A 16,620-nucleotide genomic window follows, 5' to 3' on the forward strand; every position below is an offset into this window, starting at 1 on the left:
TCTCTACCTTGCCCATGATATGTCCTGCTGGGAGAGGAGCTGGAAAAGGCTCTCTCTCCCAGAAGATCATATTTTTAGAGGGAACTTGGATGCATAATGGACCTAAAGCTGCCTGTAGCTGCTTTTCTGCAGCTGGCAGGACCCATCCCACCATTGTCTTTAGCAACCAAGCAGCTGTGCCTCAGTTTCCCTGTGAGCCACTCAAAGGAGGGTACCAGCCATCAGCAGGAACAAACGGTGGAGCTGAATCCTCCTTATCCTCATCTCTCCTCAGGGCCTCCCTCCGCAGCTACCCATCAGAGGGCAGCCCCCATGGCACAGTTACACCTCCCCACGCCTCGTCTGAGCTTGTTTACCGGTCGCCTGTCAGCTCGCAGATGCCTTCTACTCACAGCAGCTATCAAAACTCGTCTCCATCCTCTTTTGCAATGGTCCAAGGTGGCGTCCCAGGCTCAGCATACACCAGCCCTGACTACCCTGATGGCCGTGCTGCCCTCCAGCCAGACACCCAGGCTCGGCCGCAACCTCACGGCAGTGTGGGGGCCCACGTTGTACCGGGCAGCCCCCGCACCCTGCATCGGACAGTGGCTACCAACACACCGACACCACCCAGCCCTGGCTTTGGGCGAAGGGCTGTCAACCCCAGTATGAGCAGTGCTCCTGGCAGCCCTGGGATGGGCAGACATGCAGTGGCAGTCCATGGCAACCTGGTGGCCCCACCTGGAAGCCCCAGCCTGGCCAGGCATCAAGCTGCAGCAGCTCTCCCGCCTGGCAGCCCCCTGTATGGATACTCCAGCCCAGAGGAGAGGCGCCCAACGGTGTCTCGGCAGAGCAGCTCCTCCGGCTACCAGCCTCCCTCCACGCCGTCCTTCCCAGTCTCGCCGGCTTACTACCCCGGCACAAGCACGCCGCATTCCTCCTCCCCAGACTCGGCTGCCTACCGTCAGGGTAGCCCCACACCACAGCCCATGCTGCCTGAGAAGCGGCGGATGTCGGCTGGGGAGCGCTCCAACAGCCTCCCCAACTATGCCACTGTCAATGGTAAGGTGTCCTCGCCCCTCTCCAGCCCCAGCAGCGGGGGTGCCGTCACATTCTCCCACACCCTGCCGGACTTCTCCAAGTTCTCCATGCCAGGTAAGGGATGCCTTCAGAGGTCCTAACGTACCCCCCCTCCGCCTAGGGATCTTCTCTCTTTCTCCTCGCTGTCTGGTGGGGAAGGGCTTGTAGCTGTGTCCTGGTTTACCCCTCCTGCGCATCTGCAAACCGATGGCACCACCGGCACTCGGGGCCATTTCCTGCGCTTTCTGGCAAATCCAAACAGGAAAAGCACCGACGCGGAATCGTCGTAAGCAGCACCCAGAGTTGTGTACCGGGAGATCAAAGCACCCGGAGGTGGTTTTTCTCTGCTGTGGGGATGCGCTGACCTCCCAACCCTGTTCCCAGCAGGCTGTACCCTGCCAAGACCCTGCCGTGGCACTGCTTCCTTGTTTCAAATGGTTTGCTGTGTCCCGGGTGCTGCTGTGCCTGGAGCGCCTTTGCTGGCTCCTGTTACAGGACACCTCATTGACGCCAAGATTGGGCTGATAGGACCAAGGGAATAAAGCTGTGGGACAGAAGTGGCTCCGGCTGCTGGGCCAGTTTTGTTTACAAGCAGGCACCTCTTTGTGAGCACGCTGGCGCCCGCCCCAGCCCTGTGACTCGCCATGGCTGGGGACCTTTCCCACCAGGGAAGCATAAGCAATTAAATCATGTAACAATTAGCAAGTGAGATGGGGAGGGGGGCGAGCCCCCTGCCTGTCCAAAGGTGACCAGATTACAGAGGGCTGATAACTTGTCTCCAGCAGAGATGCTATCTGGCTCTATGGGTTGTTTGTTGGGTTGGTTTTGGAAAGCAGGTGGATGGAAACATTGCTCAAGCAAAGTGCTTGTTGCTTTGCTTCACAGCCAGAGGACTGCCTCCCAGTGGGGCTGTGCCATTCTGGGCACTAAGTGAGGCAGGGTCAGGCTTGGGCTGCTCTTCCCAGGTTGACTTGTCCAGTTCCTCTACATGCAGCAAAGATAAGGAATTTATTTTTATGATGGACAGGCCAAATCTTGAACATCAGAGTGGTAAAGGTCCTCTGAAGTCAGAGGATCTGCCCACTGCCCTCTTGACGTAACTTTTTCCTCTGATAGCTTCCATTTCACCTAGCCAGCTCCCTTTTAAATGGTGAGCTCCCATTTTTTCTCTGTCTGTTTGGCAAAGATGTTCATCCAATTCCTCCTTCTTCAAGGACCCTTGGACTTGCATTTATCTTTAGATGCCCATAAGCTCCAGGTGATGATCATTCTGCCTGGATATGGAGGTTTAAGCAATGTGTTGTGGGTAGGGGGAGGTGGAGGTATTAATGCTTTAGGCAGATTTGCTAAAAACTCACATGGAGTTTTTGATACAGAATCTTTTAGCTTTTTTTCTTGCCTTCCTTTTCTTGCAGACATCAGCCCTGAGACTCGTGCCAATGTCAAGTTTGTCCAGGACACTTCCAAGTACTGGTATAAACCAGAGATCTCCAGGGAGCAGGGTGGGTAGAAGGCACAGGATGAAGGTTAATGTCAAATGAGCCATGGTCAGGAGTTGGAAAATATCTGGGATCACAGGGATTATCAAGGATATCCCTTAAGGACTGAGTTAGCAGTGAAGTTGGATTGTGGATGCTCAGACTATTGCAGAGGGGGATTGATTCCCAACTTATCTTCTGGCTTGCATGATGTAAGCTCCCCAGACTTTTCCCTTGGTGGAGGAAGACCAGCTTAGAGAGGTCTTGAAGATGTGACTAAAATAAGAGGCCACAGGATCACAGTCATCCTGTGATCTCTTATTTTAGTCATTTTAGGTGAGAGCAAGGAGAGGTCAAGGTGCCTTCAGGTGCAAGGTCCCAGCATTTGGTCTCTGTCTATGTTTTCCAGTGCTTGGTTGCTCGAGCTGGGCTGGGTGGGAATGGATGCTCTGGGCTGCCCATTCGAGGGCAGTGGAGGTGGGAGGGAGGTGAGCCCCAGTCTGGCCACAGACCCATTCAAGACCCCCATCCAAATGTGCAAGGAGAGCAGTAACATTGTGATGCCTGGCTGTGAGGCCATGGAACCAAGGTGCTCCATCCTGATCCACACCTGGTTTGGGAGGGCACACTGGCTCTCACCATGCTGGCTCTGATGTCTGCCATTCTCTCCTGCAGCCATTGCACTGCTGAAGGACAGGGAGCCAGGAGCTTTCATCATTCGAGACAGCCACTCCTTCCGGGGAGCCTATGGCCTTGCCATGAAAGTAGCTTCTCCGCCTCCCACGGTTGTGCAGCAGAACAAGAAAGGTATTGTGTGTCCTCTCCATCCCACGCCAAGATGCTTTCTGTCATTTGGCTGGGGCGTGCGGGCAGCTGGGTATGTGCTGATGTGGCAGGATCCCACCCTTCCAGCCCTTCCCTCCTGGGGCACAGGGAAGCACCGGGCACCCTCTGCTCTTAGCTGTGAACTTCTCAGGGGCATCTGCATCTTGGGCTTTGGCATAGGGAAATGAGCACAGCCTTCTCAGACCACCAGCGCTACTGGGGAGTGTGGCTTGGAGTTGACCATGTTCAAAGGACCTAATTTGAGTTGTATGTGCAGAGTAGCAGGGACCCCCACTCAAACTGGAGCACTGGATTCCCCTTGGGACTGCAGAGCAGTTATGAAGAGGTGGGTCTGATGTGAGGACATCTTGTCTCTTCCCAGGAGACATCACCAACGAGCTGGTGAGGCACTTCCTCATCGAGACCAGCCCACGGGGTGTGAAACTAAAAGGATGCCCCAACGAGCCCCATTTTGGTGAGTGCCTCCAGTGTACTGCCCACCTGTGGGGTTGGGTTGGGAGACACTTGGCTTTGCTGGACTATCAAAAGAGAGCTGTTGGGTGTCTGGAAGAGCCCCCACCTGTTACTGCTTCTTGTCCCTGCGTAACCGAGTCCTGTGGGCTTCTGGAGTCTCTGGGGTCAGGAACACTCATGACTGCACACAGGTGTCCCTGTATTCACAGGTATGTAGCTTTCTGCACACACTTCCCATGTTCCATTTATCCTATGGCTGATGTGCTCCAAGGTACTGCATGAGGACCTCTGCCCAATTAGGTTCTCCTAAGGTGGCCCTGACATGGTGATTTCATCAAGTGGAATTGCCATGTGGCAGAAGAAAGCCACCAAAAAACCTGTTCCCATCCAACCAGGGCAAAAATGACCTGACACCAGGAAAACCTGTGTCTCCAGCCCTGTACTGACTATTTCCCCTCTCTTCCCAGGATGTCTCTCTGCCCTGGTCTACCAGCACTCCATTATGCCCTTGGCCCTGCCCTGCAAGTTAGTCATTCCTGATCGAGGTAAGAGCCAGGACCAAAAGGGATTGCATCTGCTCTAACATCCTGCAAGGATGGGGTAGGTATCCAAGCTGTCAGCAGCAAGTAACTGTCTTGTGTCTTCTAGATCCCATGGAGGAAAAGAAGGACGCTGCATCTGCCGCCAACTCGGCCACAGACCTCCTCAAACAGGGTGCGGGTGAGTAGAAACGGGCTGTCACGGGGTGAACGTGAGTTGGAACAGTGGTTGACCCCATGCTTGCTGTCTCCCTTTCCAGCCTGCAATGTCCTCTTCATCAATTCAGTGGAGATGGAGTCACTAACGGGCCCACAAGCCATTGCAAAGGCTGTCACGGAGACACTGGTGGCTGACCCCACGCCCACTGCCACCATTGTCCACTTCAAAGTCTCTGCACAAGGCATCACCCTAACGGACAACCAGAGGAAGTAAGAGTCCCCATAGTCACATCCTTGGGGTGCCAGTGGAGAACATGTTGATGAAGGATGTGCCTAGGGTGGTATGAACCTGGTCATGGGCAGGGCTGGACTTTGTTCTTGACTCCTGGAGCATTCTAGGGTAGATCTATGGGAGTGTCCCCTTATGCTGGTGAGGCTGAGCTGTGGTGGGGCAGAGGTGGAGGCTCCCTGCCTCTGATGTTCCCTGCTTTGTATTTCAGATTGTTCTTCCGACGTCACTACCCCCTCAACACTGTCACCTTCTGTGACCTGGACCCCCAGGAGCGAAAGTGAGTGCTCTAGCCTTGGGTAGCCCATGTCCCCTGCCCTTCCCCTCACCAAGGCTTCTAGCCTGCTTGGAGCAAGGTCTTTGCTCTGTGCCCCTTGCTCCTGTGGAGGGCAGGGCTGGAAGGTCCCTTTGGATACTGTGGGGCAACATCAGCTTCTCCTGGTCACTTCTTGGTGTCTCCAAGCATCTTCACGCTGGGGCAGAGGTGCATTAGTTTTCCTTTTGTAGAGTCAAGCCTCTGCAAAGCCAGGCTGACCCTCCAGCATTGGTGTGGTGGCCCCCATTATGTCCCTGTCTTTCTGTGAGGTTTGGGAGGCACCATCCCTCACACCTCCTCCTCTCCTTGCAGGTGGACTAAAACTGATGGAAATGGCCCAGCCAAGTAAGTACTTTTCTGTGCTTCCCAGCTGATTCCTCCTAGCTGCTGTTGAGGTGGCTCCCACTTGTGTTTGAGCATTGACTGGGACATGCCCCATGCAGGGCTGTTTCTTGGCCATGTGTGAGACGGGCTCAGCTCCTTGCCACAGGAATGTTTCACCCAAGCATGGTTCTAGGGACTTGGTAAACATCTTTCAGCCCCAAATTCCTGGTCAGAGCAGGCATGGCTCTTGCTTAACATGCCTTACTGGAAGGTCTCCCAGCAGAGTCAGAGGGAGCCAGCTCATGGAGGATAGCCAGGGATTGTGCTGACGGCCTGTGACCCACTGATTGGCTCTTCCCTCTCCTTCTGTCCTCCCTGTCCTTACCCACAGGGGTGAACAGCCTCTGGCTGAGCCCATTTCCAGGGGCAAACTCCCACTAATTTTAGCCATTGTGTTAGCAAAGGGGTTTTTATTAGGATGTCCATCTGCTGGGATATTACCCCTCCCCATCTGGAAATGCCACTGCTTGGGCCTGTCTCACATTCTGTTCCCCTGTATTTATAACTTGAGTTTGCATGTTCTAATTAAACAGAAAAAGAAAAGGAAAAAAAAAAAGAAAAGGCTTTTTATTCATCAGGGGAGAGACAGACAGAAATAACTGCATGGCTTCACTCAGCTCCCCATGTCCTCACGTGGCCTTCCTCTCATACAGGCTCTACCTCAATGGCAGGAGTCATCACCCAGATAAAGACTAAATGATCATTTGGAAGGTCCTTTCTTGGGGACAGTGTAAGGGAGAGCGGCAGGGATGGTCAGAGCAAGGGGAATTTGGCCGAGAGATATGGCAGTGCAGTGCTGGCCCTCAAAGAAACTGCGGCAGGGGGAAGAGCAGATGAGTCTTCATGCAGGCGGGTTTGGGGATATCTCTCTGTGTTGTGCAAGGTGGATGTGAAAAATGGGAAGATGGACATGACCTTGATGGAAGAAAGTGGTATTGTTCCTTGGGTGAGCAATGCTGCTGGACCTTGCTAAGCCTCTTGCCTTCTCCCTACCCAGGCTCTTCGGCTTTGTGGCCAGGAAGCAAGGGAGTACCACAGACAACATCTGCCACCTCTTTGCGGAGCTGGACCCAGACCAGCCAGCTGCAGCCATTGTCAACTTTGTCTCCAGGGTCATGCTTGGATCTGGCCAGAAAAGATGAGCTAGCACTTGCGGGTGATTCTTGAATTTTGGAGAAGGACTTGGAGCAGATCCGAGAAGGAGTGTGAGGAAGTGCATTGTGGGAGAGGGAAGTGAATTTGGGGGGGCGGGGGAGGGGAAGGGTTGGAATTTTGGAGGAAAACAGCAAACAACAAGAAAGCCCCAATGAAACCCCTAAAAACTCAACATAAGCCAAACACACACATAGAGGAACCAAACCCACGCACCTACATAAGAGAACCACAAAGTCACGCCAGAGAGGATGCATGTTCTGTCACAGGGAAGGTGACCAAATGAAGGTGGCAGTGAGAGGTGTGTTCCCAGCTTTCAGCGTCGTGGTCCCAGGAGATGACATCCACTTGGGACTGATTGCAGGACCAAGACTGGTGTTTTTTCATCTGCAACAAAAAGATGCAACTGGCAAAACTCATGGAAGAAGCTCTGTCCCAGCAGCTCCATCAGTGAAAATCAGCTGTATGTTTGAAATGACTGTAGGAGATCATGATGTGGGCTGGGTCTCTGTGGGACACTGCAGTAGATGCTCTCAGAAACCTTCCCTTGTCTGGCTACAGAGTAGGGTTCTCACCAGCCCTTGAATGTCTTCTGAAACTGGCTGATCTCCTGGCAACTTGCTGGGGACGTGGAGGGACTTGGTTCTGACCCCTCCCGTCCCTGGAGAGCTCAGCTATGGGCAGACCTGCATTGCTGACCCAGAGCCCAGCGCCGGTCACAGGTGAGCAGCTGTGAGTCTACCTGCAGAAGCGGGGAGGGGGTCATGACATTTCTTCATCTCTCCCAGTGGTGTTTCTGCCTCCAAGCTGGCAAGGAGATGTGTGGGGGAGGCAGATGCTCCCTGGCAGCCTCCTTGGAGGATGCAGAAAGTTGTCTCCTCTCCATCTTCCCCTTTCCTCTCCCATCGGTCTTTGGTAGTTTTCTCCTGTGGGCTGTCACACTTTCTCTTATACACACACACCAAAAAAACCCCCCAAAAACCAGAAAGGCAAGAAAACCATTGTATTAATAATAATAATGAATAATAATAATTATAATAATAGCAGATGCTGGCACAGGTGGGTTCTCTGTGCAAAGCAGCAGCCCCGTGGCTATCCCCGTCTCGCTCTTCGGAGACGCTCAAGCGGTTTTTAAATTGCATGGACGTTCCAGCTGCACGAGAGGTGAATGACTACAAGTAACTCAGGCGCTTTTTCTTCCTTTTGTTTTGGAGGCCACGTTAAAGAAGAAAAAGAAAGTAAGCAAATTTTAAATAGGAAATAAAAAAGGAAAGGACCTGCGGTCGCTGGGCAGCTTTGGCTCGGTGGCCAGGTAAACAAGTCCTCCGAGAGCCGCCCCTGCTAGGCACATGTGTGCCCTCAAAACCGACTGGCTGGAGGTTTGTGCCTTCCAAATGCACCGTAGATTTGCAGTGGCTTCGGTGCTGACAGCTTTTCCCTTTGGGGAAGTAAGGAGGGCCAGCTGGGGGGTGAGAGGGACAAAGGGCCCCCATGCTGCTGCAGGGGCAGTTCATGGATGGAGAGGCAGCAGGCAGAGGTACCAGCCCCCCAATCCAGGGAAGAGGCAGAGGATGCTTTGGTCACACATTTAGGTTTGGGGCAGGGGGAGCAGTCTGGCTGGAGTGATGACTGATCATTGCTGAGCTCTCTGCTGCAAATATTTGCCCTGCCTCGGGCTTTCTGGGAGAAGTTTTCTGTGCAAAGTGGCCCAGATAATTTATTTGGGGCAAGAATTAGAAACATAGCACTGCAGCCCCCAATCCCGGAGAGCTTGTCTTCCTTGGGCCGCCCTTGCCTTGATAGCTACACTATATATGCAAACTATATTGATGAAATACTGTAAGCTAACAAAAGTTTTAAGGAGGAAAAAGCAGTTAAATTTACACTCTGAAAATATTTTTTTTTTTTGGCCATATTGCTTTGTGTGCATCATAACTCCCCCATTATATCTGCACCCCTTCCTCTGCCCCGGGGAAGTACCTGCACGTTAAAAGAAGATCCAGAAGAAGGAGAAATGCTGATGGGGGCAGAGGTGCGGGGACCCCCCTCCCCATGCCGGGGCAGTGTGCATGTGGCTGGTGTGCATGTGCGTGTGCGTGCGTGTGTGCGTGGGGGAGCGAGCGGCATGGGCGCCCGGAGCGGGATGGCACAGCTGGATGTACTGGAGTGAGAGTGTGTAAGGATGCCAAGTGAGGAGTTGATTGAGAGATGGAGGCAGGATGGGGTGCTCTGGGGGGAGGGGGACTTCCCACCTCCTTGGTTCCCCAGCTGCATGGATGTGGAGACCTTTTCATTCTTGATGTTGTCAAAAAAGCGATTCCCTCCTTCTGCGAAATTCAAGCGAGATGAGAGATGCTATCACCCGTGATCTCCTCACCTTGCCAGTCACCGGCCAGAGAAAACACTGTGTTTATAGATAGATAAAGATATATTTTTGAAAGCCTCTATTTTTCAAACTTGGTTTTCTCACTGCTAAGAAAAAGAGATGATAATAATGTAATTTTATTTTAATCTGCTGCCTCGGGAAACTGGTGCTTGGAAGTCCCTATCCTCTTTTTCTCTCCGTACAAACGAAGCAGATCTTAAGCACCCCAGAGATGTTGTGTAGAAGCTGACCCCAGCAGATAACTTGCCGATAGCACCATGCCTGCTTCAGGCCCTGAGCCGCTCACGGCTTCCCCACTAACCCACTAGCTGAAGATTTAGACTGTATCAAAATCTCAAACACTAATCTGATGATTATATACATATATATATTTTTAACACGCAGCTAATCACTTTCCAATGATGTAGCCGGGTGTTCGTCAACTCCCTTTAAAGGCACTTTCCCCCCTCCCCTTTTATCTCCTTTAAAAAGTTACATTTTAAGGTGTAACTACCCTTTTGGTCCCCAGGAGAGACAGGAGGCTGGCGTTCAGAGTCGCCCAGGTCTTGGGGCTGGTGGGGACCCAGTGTTGATATTTTTTCCTTATGAAAGGGACGGAAAAGACTGTTGTGGTTTTGTTTTTTTTTTCCCCCCCCCTTTCCTTTGGTTTTTGAGTGCAGTCATGGTATTTGAGATTTGAGCTTGCGTGAGTTAAGCCCAGCATATGTTTTGTTGTAATCACACTGCCATTGTCAGCAGCTGGATGGTATCTCTTGCTCTCTCTCACACACACACAAACACATCCCTCCTTCCTGCACAAAGAACTGCATGTATTCTTGCCAAAGATAATCCTTTAAAACGCACTTTCCCCCCACATATATATATATAAATATATATATAATTTTGTGTGTGTGTGTGTGTGTAAATTTATTGTTTGTGCCCTTTTTGTGTCGGTTTGTTTTTCAGAGAATCCCCTTCCCACCTGTCCTCCCTTTGCTCTTGATGTTGCTGTCTGTTGGGGAAACGTTTCCCAAGGGGTTGTTCGCTGCCTGGCCAAAATGGTAGCTCCTGCAGCGCACACCAGTGGAGATGGGTGGTGGTGGGGGGAGCGATGGATTTAAGCAGGTAAATTGAGACTAGTTTTGGGATTGCTCTGGACGCAACATTTGTTGGCTGCCCCCTGGTCAAACCACACATGGAAAACAAACCAAGCAGGGAGGAAAACCCAACTCAGCCTCCGGGCATCGATTTTTCCAGTGTGCTCAACTGCCTGAACTGAAGCGCAAAGTAAATCCCCGCCCAGCAGGTTAGGCGGGTAAAGAAACCAGTTGCCCCAAAAACCCCAGACGGCAGCATCAACAAAAGGCAACCCTTCCCGTTGGAGCAGGCAGGAGGATCAGACAGCAAAGGAGCCCGCAGGGGCTTGTTTCATTTCGTTCGTTTGTTTTGCAAATTGCGAGGTTGGTTTGGGGTTACTCTTTTTTTTTTTTTTTTCCTTAATTAATTATTTTTATTTTTTCCCCCCCTCCCTTTTTCTTAAAAAGGAGGGGGGGGAAAAAAAAGAAAAAGAAAAAAAAGGAAGCAACCCACCACTGCGTTACGTGTGGGGTTTTTTGTTGTTGTTGTCGTCATCGTCGTTGTCTTTGTTACTTCGGGAATGTTACGGATTTGTTTGCAAATCAGTGTTAATGAACAGTTTCAAACTTTTAGGCTTGCCCATTTCTGTGTATTTATATAGATGAAAAGGGAAAAAAAAAGAAAAGGTAACAGCAACCACCCTCTTCTGTTTTGCATCTTTTTTGCCCATGACGTTGTCGAGTGTGCGAGGATGACTTCGGTCGCCCCCATGTCCGTGTGTGAATGTGACGCCGCCGTTGTCGTCCCATTGTACAGATGTTGGATCCTTTGCAGTTCATTGTATGGCTTTTATAAAGTGGTAAAAATGACAGCCAAAAAAAAAAAATAATAATAATCAAGTTATATAAAATATACTGTTGCTTGGAATGCCAGCTTGGTGTCTGGATCGCTGGAAATGTATCTTGAAACTTAAGGGAGCGCAGGAATAAATGCTCTGTTCTTTTTGCACAGGAGAAAAAGAAAACCCCTAAATCCCAGTGGGTGCTGTGTTTTCTCCAGGCTCTCCTTCCCCCTGTTCCTTGATGGCAGACTGGGGCCCCCGGACAGATGTGGGGCAGTGGGCGTGGGAAGAAGTAGGGGTTGTGCTGCTGCTTGTCAGCCTCCAGCCACAGCTTGTGTTCACCAGATGCTCGCTAACCAGAGAGCCCCCAAACTTCCTACATAGCTCCAGCTCTGGCTTGGCCTTTTGTTTACTGGGAGGGATCTCTCCAGCTTGTCTTACAGACAGTGTGTTCTCTTCAAATCCCACCACTTTCTCTTAGGCTGCCTTTGGGTGCTCTATGTCCAGCCTTGGACAACCCCTTTGAGTCCATTTCCCACAGGGAAATGGGATGGGGTGATGCTGGTTGTGGGGTCTTTTGCCTTTGCCAAGGTGGTGGTTTGGGCTCTGCTCCCCTTAAATCCCATTCCTGTACCCTTTCAGAGCCGTCCTGCTCCCCCATGTCTGGCAAAACTTCCCTCAAAGTCTCAGGCTTGGCTTTTCCCAGTGTTTGCAGAGTAATTCCCAGCATCCATCAGCTCCCTCAGCCCCTGGCTCTCTGGCTCCGCTCATTCCCCTCCTTGCTGAGTTGGTGGCCAAGGCCTGGCCCCCGGGATGGATTGAGTTTAATTATACGAGAAATATCAGCCAGAGCAGAGGCAGTTTCTCTGGCGCCAGTGCTGCTGCAGCTCAGAGGCTCAGAGCTTCTCCTGGGAGCCGGCAGCACTAAAAATATCTCCTGCCTTTCTCTAAAATAGCTGCAGGGTGAGGGGTGGATTGAGGGGGCTGCTTGTGCAGGGACCCTGTGCTGTGGGGTTTGTGCTGGGAGGCAAAAGCAAAGAGGGGTGGAAAAAAAAAAAAGGAGAGGATGTCTTCTAGCCCCACAGAAATAGCTATAGGGCTGTAGGTGGGCTGCAGATATGTGCCTTCCAAGCCAGGCTGTACCATGGGATCTCCAGAGGTACCTGGTATCTGCCAGCCTTGGCCTCCGCTGTTCCCCATCTGCCCGTCAGCATGACAGGACCTGCAGCGTCCTCTCCCTGTCTGACACAGCAGGGATGGTATTTTCCTGTCAGCTTCTCTTAGTTTTGTTTCTTCCTTCAGTTCTGTTGGAATTGATCCTGCAGGAGCTGGCACAAGTTGTCTGCCAATTTCTTATGCTCCTGCCTGGCTGGGACAGCCACTGGGGGATGTCCCCCAAGCAGGAAGGAGAGGCGGCCAGTGCCTGGTGAGCAGGCACTGACAATTTGTTGTGAGCCATAAACTGCTGTGCATCCCCTCGTTTCTCTCCCCTCCCTCTCCCTTCCTCCCCCCCCCTCCCCCCCCCGTTAATTCCCCATTTCCTTTCCAAAATTCCTCGGGAGCTTCTGGTTTGTGTTTTTCCTCGACATGTTCTTATCTGCCACCCGCTTCCCCTCACTGGCTCTCACAGTGCAGGCTTTTCAGGGTCTCCCTCTTTGCAGCTTGCTGCTGTCTCCAGGCCAGGCTGGTGGCTGTGATGAGACCATCAGGAAAGGCAGATCCACCAGCTCCACATCGTATCTCCCTGTGCCTGTCGAGTCCCTAGCTTGAGGTTTCCAAGTTAGTGTTTTTCTTCTGATTTCAGCCCCTGCGCTGGAGGCTCTGGGCCTGAGGAGTGTTTCTTACAGGGCCTGAAAAGCAGCAAGGATTCGTACTCTGCTGTTGGCTCCAGAAGAAGAGGGTGGGCTTGCTGTCAGACAGTATGGAAACTCTGGTTTGAGGGTGGGGGTACCAAGCCTTTACCCAGGGCAAGTATTCCTAGCTGCTTCCTTTGCAAATGTGGTCACACTCTGAGCAACGTTTATTTAACAGATGTTAAAGCCCAGGCTTTGGAGCCCCCAGGCTTAATGGTCTGTGGGGTGCTGTTGGCAGATAAAAGCTGGCTGGAAAGCCATGCCCTGAGTCCATGTGGTACTCCTGCAAAGAAACCCTGGAAGTGGGTCTCTCCCACCATCACAATCATTTTCCATTGACTAAGCTAGAAACAGTACTCAGTTCTGGAGTGAAAATGGGGCCACAGGGGCAGGGATCAGGCAGTTTGATCTTCCTTTGCTCATACTCTTTCCTAGCTTCTCGTTGATGCTGGGACCCCCTTGGAAGTACCATCAAGTGACAGAAAGCGTGACACAACCTGACTTTTCCCAGCATTGTGTCTGGGCAAAGGTCAGGAGCCAGCCAGCCCACCCAGGGTGGGGAGGGTGCAGCAGACCAGATGTGGGCAAAAGCCACCCTGTGGCTGGGGTGATCTGTGTTCACATCTGCACCTTATTCAGCAAAGAGCATTCCTGTCCCCTTTCCTGCTGCAGCCACCCAAGTCAACCCTGCCCCGAGCCGTGCTCTCCCTGACTTCTTGAACTTACCTTTGCCCCACTGCCACACAAGATGGGGACTTGTCCACGTGGGGCTGGACCTGACCAATGCTGCACCGCTGCCTGCCAAGTGCTTGCATTGCCTAGACCAGTTGAGGTTCTTCAGTGTTGTGGGCAGGATGGACTGGAACCTGCAGTGAAAACTAGCGTTGAAGTTACTCAAGGTGACTAGAAGTTTTGATCAATGGTCCTCTGCCCACCTGCCACACATGCACACTCCCCTGTGCAAGGCTCCATATGCAGATGAATGTGGGCACACACATGAGCTTGCCCTGTTCTCTGGGATGCTGCTGCTGAGTTGCATTCCTGAACTGCTTGGCCATTGCACGCCATGGTGACAACACAATCCATTAGTGGAGGGGTGAAGACCCTTTGCCCGGGGGCCCCAAGAGCCCAAGGTTCCTATTGACGCACAGACTGAGGGTGAGCAGCACCAAACCAGGAGCTTTAGAGGTAAAGAAAGGGGTCAGCCAGCCTCTTTCCTCAGCAGCCGACTTGGAGTAAATTCTATCCCCTGGGCCAGACTCTCACTTCTTCCCTGGGTGTGGACCAAGGCAGCTGAGGAGGATGTAATGTGTCAGTGCTTAGATCCATCCCGACAGGGCCTGGGGAAGTCTGTCAGGGGGGTTTGGGTTAAGTATTGAGTAAAAAGAGACAATGTGTAAACGGTTTACTTGGAGAGGGAGTGGAAACAAAACCCTGAAAGTGATCGAAGCAGGGAGGAGAGGGGCTGGGCTGCTCCAGAGCAGAGTGTGTTGGGTCTGCTCTGTCCCTCAAAGAAGGGAGATGGGTAGGACTGGGATGTCCTTCGCCTTGTGAGGTTCTGGCTCCATCTACAGGGATATGCCTTCAAGTGATGGAGGCGTTGGGCTGATGTACGTCCAAAGCAGGATGGGTAGGAGGTGATGTGTCCTGGTCTGCAGCTAGGCTCTCCTGTAGCTCCTCACCTGTAGTGTACCTCCGAGTTGTGCTCCCACTGCTCTGTGATGGACACACACACTCAGATGCAGTTGGGTTTGCATCCCTGAGATAAAGGGGCTGGGAGCCTCCTGGGTGGTGGTGGCACAACTGGGGTACAGTAGGGGTACCTTGAGCTGCATGCAGAACACTCTCAGCAGTGCCAGTCCCAGACTCACATGTAGTGCAGCCTCTGTCAGACCCTGCCTCTTATTTCACATGAACACAACCCAAAGATGGCCTCTGTGCAGACCTTCAGTGTCAGGAACTCATTCCACCCATGCAGCAGTGCAGTGCAGCATTGGCTTCCACAGCGCAATGAAGTCCAAGAAAATCAGGCAGGCAGCCTAGATCAAAAGCTCAGATCAATAAAAGCATCATGAGCCAAATCTCCTTGGTTAGTCGATGCTCACTGTTTGGATGCCCTTATGCCAGCAGTTTCAGGTAGGTATGAAGTAATGTCAAGTAAGATCCCAGATTGTATCTTCATGCTACAGCATGGCTAAAGAAAACAACATGAGTTACACAAGGGATGTGAAGCACCTTGTTCACAACCTCTCTGCCCCAGCCTGGGACAAGGAGATTCATCTAACATGCTTAGTGAGTCTTTATTTCATGCTCTGCCTTGTGTCTCTTTCAAATGACACCATCAATGGCTGTACCCACATATGCTTGTGGTGGGATAACCCAAGTGGAACTGTCCTCTGCCTCTTGATGCCTTGATGGGCTCAGGGTAACACACCCTCCTACCTCTCAGCTGACACTCCATATTTGCTTGCACCTCACATTCCTGTGTGGAGCTCAGGCAGTGCCTGGCAGAATCAGAGACACAGTTCATCTCTGGTAAAATACCTTCCCCAGAGATCTCCTGGAACTCAACACATCAACATGGCCTAATGGCAACCAGTACCAGCAGAAAATTCTGTTGATGGCAGGGAGGACAGTGTTTGGACCCAAAATGGGGGTCATAATTTTGGACTCTGGGTTGTCTCCCATGTCTTTGCCTGCCAGGCTGAAAGTAGAGAAGGACGTGTCTCTACCCTGGTGATACTGCAACAGCTGTGTGGTCTAAGCTGTGTGGCATCTTTCTGGTGGTGGTGATGGTGGTTCTGCTCTGAGCTTTCCTGTCTGAGTGGAACAACATACATGTGCAGTTTGTAGTGGGGCCAGACAGCTGGGAGAGTCCTCTGAGAGGCCGAGACACACGTGCACATGTGTATGCTTACGTGTGTGTGTATTCAAAGCAGGACTGGAATATTCTTCTGATCTCATTTTTCTCACCCTTCCTAACCCCAAGTTCCAGCACTATCCACTATGTACCTCCCCCTCTCTCCTCAAAGAAGAAACAGAAAGAGTGAGAGCAGGGAGGGGGTGAAATATTTGCAAGCTCATTCTTTTATGCCTCCAACAACTGGATAAAAGAAGCCACCAGTGAACAGCTTCTCATGACTGTGCACAGCCTTGCCAGAGGAGTCGGGCTCCAGTGAGAACAGCCTGTGGGAAGGGAGGTTGTGTTGAACCAGAGCGCAACAGCGACCTCAGCTCTGGTGTAGCGGAGCTCCACTGGGATGCACGGCAGTCGCTTAAGAGGGCTGGAGAGAAAGGCGGTTGACAGCTGAAGCACCTCGTTGTCTCGGCTGTCTGTGGGGCTGCTTGTGTGAGAGCCATCTGTCCTAACAGGAGATGCCTATCAAACACCTTTGGCTTTCTTGAGATCTCGGGTTTTTTTCCCCAGTGCTTCTGGGTATCTCTGCTGAGCCATCCTTGCCTGTTTCCTCTGTTCTCACAGGGCAAAATAATCACCCACTAGCCTTGGAGTAATCTTGAAAGGCTTCTGTTCACGCAGGCTCCCTCTCTGGGCTGGGATTTTTCAAGTGGTCTAAACTGAGAAGTGCAAAACCCAAGAGGAAAGGCTGTGCAGGGTCAGAGAAAATGATTGTGATGGCTTGGGATATAGACTTCTCCCTTTGAAACAGCATAGACTGAGCCATTATCCCAGGACAACAGGAGGGGACCCTGGGCCCTCTAGGGTTTACTGTGGTATTGGCATGACCCCTGGGAGATGACTCCATCTTTTATGTGCATGCAGTAGTTTCCAAAATACCACAGCTTTGCCA

At 51.9% G+C, this 16,620-nt stretch overlaps 1 protein-coding gene across 1 annotated transcript in view; it reads left to right on the top strand.

Annotated features, from left to right (window-relative positions):
* TNS1 (tensin 1) overlaps positions 1-9,682 on the top strand; it is a 51,950-nt gene extending 42,268 nt beyond the window's left edge. Inside the window, exons 22-31 of the mRNA XM_054175773.1 lie at positions 275-1,134; positions 2,475-2,561; positions 3,213-3,344; positions 3,745-3,837; positions 4,304-4,381; positions 4,485-4,556; positions 4,636-4,804; positions 5,035-5,103; positions 5,452-5,484; positions 6,521-9,682. Of these exons, the coding sequence (XP_054031748.1) occupies positions 275-1,134; positions 2,475-2,561; positions 3,213-3,344; positions 3,745-3,837; positions 4,304-4,381; positions 4,485-4,556; positions 4,636-4,804; positions 5,035-5,103; positions 5,452-5,484; positions 6,521-6,665 (1,738 nt within the window). The 3' untranslated portion in view covers positions 6,666-9,682. The remainder of the gene's footprint in view (positions 1-274; positions 1,135-2,474; positions 2,562-3,212; positions 3,345-3,744; positions 3,838-4,303; positions 4,382-4,484; positions 4,557-4,635; positions 4,805-5,034; positions 5,104-5,451; positions 5,485-6,520) is intronic.
* Positions 9,683-16,620: the final 6,938 nt, after the last annotated feature.

This window comes from Dryobates pubescens, chromosome 2, assembly GCF_014839835.1.
Source record: "Dryobates pubescens isolate bDryPub1 chromosome 2, bDryPub1.pri, whole genome shotgun sequence".
In the NCBI taxonomy this organism is placed as follows: Eukaryota; Metazoa; Chordata; class Aves; order Piciformes; family Picidae; genus Dryobates; species Dryobates pubescens.